The 5,872-nt window shown below is 50.9% G+C and overlaps 1 protein-coding gene across 1 annotated transcript; it reads left to right on the plus strand.

Annotated features, from left to right (window-relative positions):
• Positions 1-2,991: 2,991 nt before the first annotated feature.
• Positions 2,992-3,474, plus strand: TWIST2 (twist family bHLH transcription factor 2; the record flags this gene model as incomplete). The annotated part of the gene is made up of 1 exon (XM_079538924.1): positions 2,992-3,474. One exon carries the CDS (start codon positions 2,992-2,994, stop codon positions 3,472-3,474), a length of 483 nt encoding a protein of 160 aa, XP_079395050.1.
• Positions 3,475-5,872: the final 2,398 nt, after the last annotated feature.

Consider the following 5,872-nt stretch of genomic DNA (forward strand, 5'->3'; position numbering starts at 1 on the left):
AGGTACTCTCCTCTGCCGTGCAGAGGGGATGAAGGGTGATTTGCTGACCAAGCCCTGCTGTTGGGATAGCCTGGACCACAGCCTTTATATGGGGAATAAGCACTTTCCCTAAAGCCCAGTCTGTACTCACAGTTCTCCTTTAGGAGCAAGCTAGTGGAGCTGTAGCAGCATCACAGTGGATGTCACTGTTTAAACAAAGTGTTAAACATTCACCAAAGCTGCCTACTTCTTATAATGTAGTTTTAATTCTGTAACTCTTTTCTTCCGTGTTGAAGCATCCACCATCCTCTTCCCCCAGAGGTACCCTCATACCATGGGACTGTGCCACAGGTCCCTCTGATTCTTCCTTCCTCACGCTTCCCCCGGCTCTGTGCCCATGCAGACCGTGGCTTAGGTCTGCTCCAAGGAAACATCCTTGCAGTGTTGTCAACACCACTCCTAGCTCTGGCACTAAGTGCTGCTACAGGGCAGACGTAAAGAGAACACACATCCACAGCAATTCTGGAGCAATGCTAGCTGGAGCCGGGCTTGCAGACCTGTAATTACAACACAACAACATTTCACCATAAATTTGTCCTAGTGAAGCCCTTTGGATACTAAAAAGCTTTGCACATTTAGAGGCTTTGCCCCCTTAGGGAGAAATCCTGCCTTGCTTTCTCATGCAAGCAGTCCTTCGGGTTGTTCGCAGGAGCCAGGCAGGGGGCTGGGGCTGCTGTGTATTTATTTAATGCAGCCGTGGCGTGCAGGATGCGGAGGAGCATGGGGCCTCTTTCGCTCACTCTGCACTGGAAGCAGCCTGGAGGGGCACAGATGAGAGCACAAGGAGCAGTACTGCAGCCCGAAGCCCAAAGTGTGGTGCCCAGGAGCTGGCTGTCACCAGGGTGAAATGGTTATGCAAGCTGCGAAGTGTGCGTTTTGGGGTACAACCCCGCAGTCTGCCCCAAAACCCTTCTTGTCCCCCATCCCCAGAGGAACTAAGAGTCACTGGTAAGAAACCTACTTGCTCAGAAAACCCTGCCTTTTGTGTTGGAAGGCGGAGGTGCCCCTCCATACTTCGGTGACGATTTCCCTGGCTCTTTGTGTGATGCATGCTCTTAATATTTGCAAACGATCCCAAGCACTCAGAAGACTTCTAAATACCTCCAAACTGAGCACCGCTTACTAGAAGTTCTTTGCCCTCCAAGGCACAGTTATCATCAGGACGTTCTTACTGGGACCACGGTATCGACTGTAGTTTATTTCACACACTGGGCTGCCGCTCAGCTTTCCCAGCACAAATGCCATTTGCCCTGACTCAGCCGAGAGCTGCGTCTGCCCACAGACCTCCAGGTCACGACTGCAGAGAAGTGACCAACCCTTGGACACGTCCGCAAGCACCGAGCCCTTCTCAAAGCCTGGCTTTGGGGTGTGAGTGGAGGCACCGTCCTGCCTGACCCAGCAGAGTCTTAAATTGGATTAAAAATCTATTTGCTGAACTGCCTTGCTTTCCGACTTCTGTGCTGCACCTGAAAACCTTTCCTTTTGAAAGCAAACACAGGCTCTCCCCAGGGGCTGCCTGGGGAAGTCTTTCCACTATAAACATTACCTACCAGTAGTGGAGTCAGCCCCAGGCAAGCCAAAATTCCTTCTCCGACCAAAGAACACTTTCCAATCAAACCAGACATTATTTTTTCCATTAATGAGTGTTGATACCTACTGGAAAACTCCACAAAGAAATCTACTCCAAACTAATTCTTCTGATACAACATCTACATTTTACGATTTTCTTTTGTTTTCCTTTTCTTTTTTTTTTTCTTCCGAATTTATTTTATTTTCCGGTGCCGTATCGAACACAGGATTTTTGCTGCTCAGGAATGCATCTGTTCCTGCAATCTGGGCTTTAGCTGGAATCAGAGGTCCAAATCCGAATGTGCCTCCACAGAAGCAAGTGGAGTTTTCCCACATTTTCCCCGGTGTGCTGGAGGGAAAAAATAGATCTTCATCTTCTGTTCAATGCATCAGAAAGACAGACCCCCCCATCCCCCCCCAACCGGCATGATGTATATACTCTGGATGCCACAATTTCAGCTGTGGGGTAGGCTGTAGGAAAAGATGTCCTCTGAGCTTCTGCAGCACTCGCTTCCCAAAAAGGGCTATGAGTAGAGGAATGGGGAGAAATGTGGGGAGAGCCACGGCAGGCGGGCGGCTGCCTGTCCAGGGCATGCGATGCAGGGTGTTCCACAAGCCAGTGCCTGCTTCTTGATGGTGCAGAATGGTCTTCCCAAGTCCCCCAAAGTGTAGGCATTGCACCCAACCCTCTCCCCTCCCAGTGTCCTCCTGGTGTCACCCGTGGGGCATGCGGACAGATCCCCCCATATGTTGGGGCGTAAAGGTTGTCCCCAGAGCACAGGGAGCAAAACTGGGGGTTCTTGCTCTGTGTGGGAACCTGGGGAGCACGCAGGGAAAGGGGGCAGAGGAACTTGAACAAAGCACGGTGCAGTGGGACTGGGGATCTTCCCCCAAATCCCCATGTTTGTGGGGTGCTCCCCAACCCTGCGGCACAGTGAATATCACGGGGCAGGGGTGGGGGGTGGTCGCGAGTTATCTTTTATTCGAGGTGCTTTCCCAAGATTTTAGTTAAGTGTAACATAAAACTGTGAAAGTTTAGCAGGGGAAAAGCTTTCCTCCCACTGACCTGGCCGGCCAATCAGAAGGGAGCCCCGCACCTCCCTCACTTCTGACAACTATTTAGCAACTGAGCTCAGCTAAAGTTTCCAAAAAGTTAGAATAACTTCCTCTCTCCAAGACCTCAATTTTTTGCACAACTCCGTCCTTGAAATAAGAGCCCTTCAAGCAACCTGGAAAACGTTTGGTCAGCAAAAAAAAAAAAAAAAATCCTCCTGTTTTTCCAAAGGATCTGTCTCAGGAATTTAAAGCACATTTAAGACACACACACTCACATAACATAAGGAGGGGGGGAAAGGCTCTTCCCCTCCCCTTCTTGCAGAAAGCATGGAAGAAAGCTCCAGTTCTCCTGTTTCCCCTGTGGATAGCTTGGGGACCAGTGAAGAGGAGCTGGAAAGGCAGCCAAAGAGATTTGGCAGGAAGAGAAGATACAGTAAGAAGTCCAGCGAAGATGGCAGCCCCAACCCAGGGAAGAGGGGAAAAAAGTCCAGTCCCAGCTCCCAGTCTTATGAAGAACTGCAGAGCCAGAGGATCCTGGCCAATGTCAGAGAGAGGCAGAGGACTCAGTCGCTCAACGAAGCTTTTGCCGCCCTGAGGAAAATCATCCCCACGTTGCCCTCTGACAAACTCAGTAAAATCCAGACCCTCAAGCTCGCGGCGCGGTATATAGACTTCCTCTACCAGGTGCTACAGAGCGACGAGATGGACAGTAAGATGACGAGCTGCAGTTACGTGGCTCACGAGAGGCTGAGTTATGCCTTCTCAGTCTGGAGGATGGAGGGTGCATGGTCCATGTCGGCCTCACACTAGCCACCGCCGGAGCGAGGCCAGCACAGCCGCCAAAGGGTAAGGAACCGCGGGGCTGGCAGGCGAGGGGACACTGGGATGGGAACGTGAGGATGGAGGGGCCAAACCTGTGGGAATTTAAGAAGAGAAAGTCCCGTGTGGGCAAACTATCAAATACATGGCAAGTTGTTGTTGGGAAAATCGTTGTCTCGCTGCTCCTTGAAGGTGGGGGGCAATGAAGGGGGGAAGCATCGCTGCATGAGGTTTGCCGGAATGCAGCTGCTTTGGGGAAGGGTTGGAAGACAGGCTGACAAGGGGATCCGAACCAGCTGCTGCAGCACACGGAGGGCGGCTGCGCCCCAGGCACCCTGGGTTGGTTGCATCCTCCCCGTGTTGGGGGCACGAGGTGTTTCGCAGGACCCTGCTGGGGCTGGGCGACGAGTTCGTCCCGCTGCACCCCAGGTTGGGTTTTTCTTAAGAGAAACGAGCTGCAGATGTCGGCTGCCCCCGGGCCCCTTCCCCCTTCCTCAATAAACTCAAACAAAGATAGAGGAGTCCTGGGGAAATTTTCATCTGGTTCAGTTTCCCTTCCTCAAAGTGCCGGTCAAACAGAGGTTGGTGTTGGGCTTTTGTTGGCTGGAGCGTAGTTTCTGATTTACTCTCGGAACTAAACTCTTCCTCATCGTTTTCCACGACGAGAAAACCTCTTCCTCTTTATGTCGCCTTTGTAATATTTGGGGAGGAATGAACAGAAAGGAAAGCAAAACCAAACAGCTCTTAATTACGCTCTCATCCCAAGCTAATTAAGGCGAGCAGCTCTGCGTTGTGTCAGCCGCTCTGCGCGGGGCCGCCGCTGCCCGGGGCTCGGTACATGAAGCAGAGCTGCTATCTCACTCTGCCCAGCACATGCTGCTTGCTGCTGCAGGATGCAGGCAGCTCCAAAGGGAAGTTTACCCCCTGCAACGTGGTGATGCGAAATACAATAATTTCACCCTTTGGAGAAGCAGCTCCTCGAAGACGGGAGGAAAGCTTTACCCCACCAGCCCACTGGGCAAGGTTTTCAAGGCAAACCCATTTTGTTTTAGTGGTGATCAGTGGCTGATTTAAAATCCTGACGCAGCCATGGGATGTTATTTGGAAAAGGGCTCAAGCAGGGCTTACGGGTGGTGCAAAAGGGTTGAAACCATTTTAAAAACCACTTCAAGCAGGCGCTTCCCTCGCGCCCCGACGCAGCCTGTCTTTTGGGGCTGTAATTAAAGTTCCTCCTCGCTCACACAGAGACCTCCAAAATGTCAGGCTGAAAAAGAGTTGCTCTGCCCATTGCACATTTTGCCCTGCCTGTTGTTTGGCTTTGCTTAAGCAGGTAACGCTGCTGTTGTGGTTCTATTACAAGTGTTGCTATTTTTGTGCCCCGATTTCAGCTGCGAGAAGCCTAAGCCGAGTCACTTTTAAGAAGTGCAAGCTCTCTGTTTGTAAAACTGAGTGTCTTTTCCCATGCTAATCTGGCTAAAAGGGCTTCAGCAAATAGATTAACAAAACATACGCAAAACCCAGGCTCCTTGTCAAAAACAGATGTAAAATGTCCCAAACACATATTTCTTCAGCAGTTTAGATTGGCTGAATACTAAAGTGCTGTGATGGAACAATGCATTAATTCTGTTGTTTCCTAAACGATGTGCTGCCATTAGCCAATGGCTTTTTTTAAACCTATTATCTAATATATATCCATTCCTCTCCATCGTTCAATGCATTAGTGGCAAACCCTGAGTTTTTCTACCCCCACTTCAGACTCCTTGTCAGTGCAAATGTTGTTAACAACGCTCTGACAAGGCGGGCTTTGTATGCAGATGCTCAGAGACTGTGTCCCGGCATAAAAGAAATGGGGAGAGACATTTCTGGGCTGCTTTGAAAACCTGCGTTTTCAACCCAAATCCCACAGCGTTTTTGCTTTCTTTGGGGTCAATTCACACTCGATGCCTTCCCCACTCCCATCTTGGTGGTGAGCAGTGGATTTTGCTCAGCACTTGGATGTCTGGGGGGGGGTCATGGCCGCACCGAGCCCCCCAGCTCCCCGTGAGCCTTCCTCCCTGTGTCTGTGTATGCGTGCACACGCGTGTGGTTGAACTGTTGAAAACACTGTTGACAAATGGCCTGGTGTAGCGCGGTGCGGTGTCAAATTCTGTCCTCTATGGTGACAAAAAATTATGTCCGCCAGCATAAAAAGCCCTGATGAGATCCTCAAGAAATGCTTCAGAAAGCCGGGTGGCGTGGCATAGTCTGTTGCATGTGCCTGTCCTGAGCAGAGGTATTTTAAGGGACAACAGGGGATGGCAGAAAGTGTAAGAAATGGCTGTCTGAGTTCGGGAGCTGCTCCTGGGGACTGAAGAGTGTGGCATCCGTTAGTGAGCCCCGTTCTGCCACC

Source organism: Tetrao urogallus (assembly GCF_951394365.1).
Source record: "Tetrao urogallus genome assembly, chromosome: 8".
NCBI lineage: Eukaryota > Metazoa > Chordata > Aves > Galliformes > Phasianidae > Tetrao > Tetrao urogallus.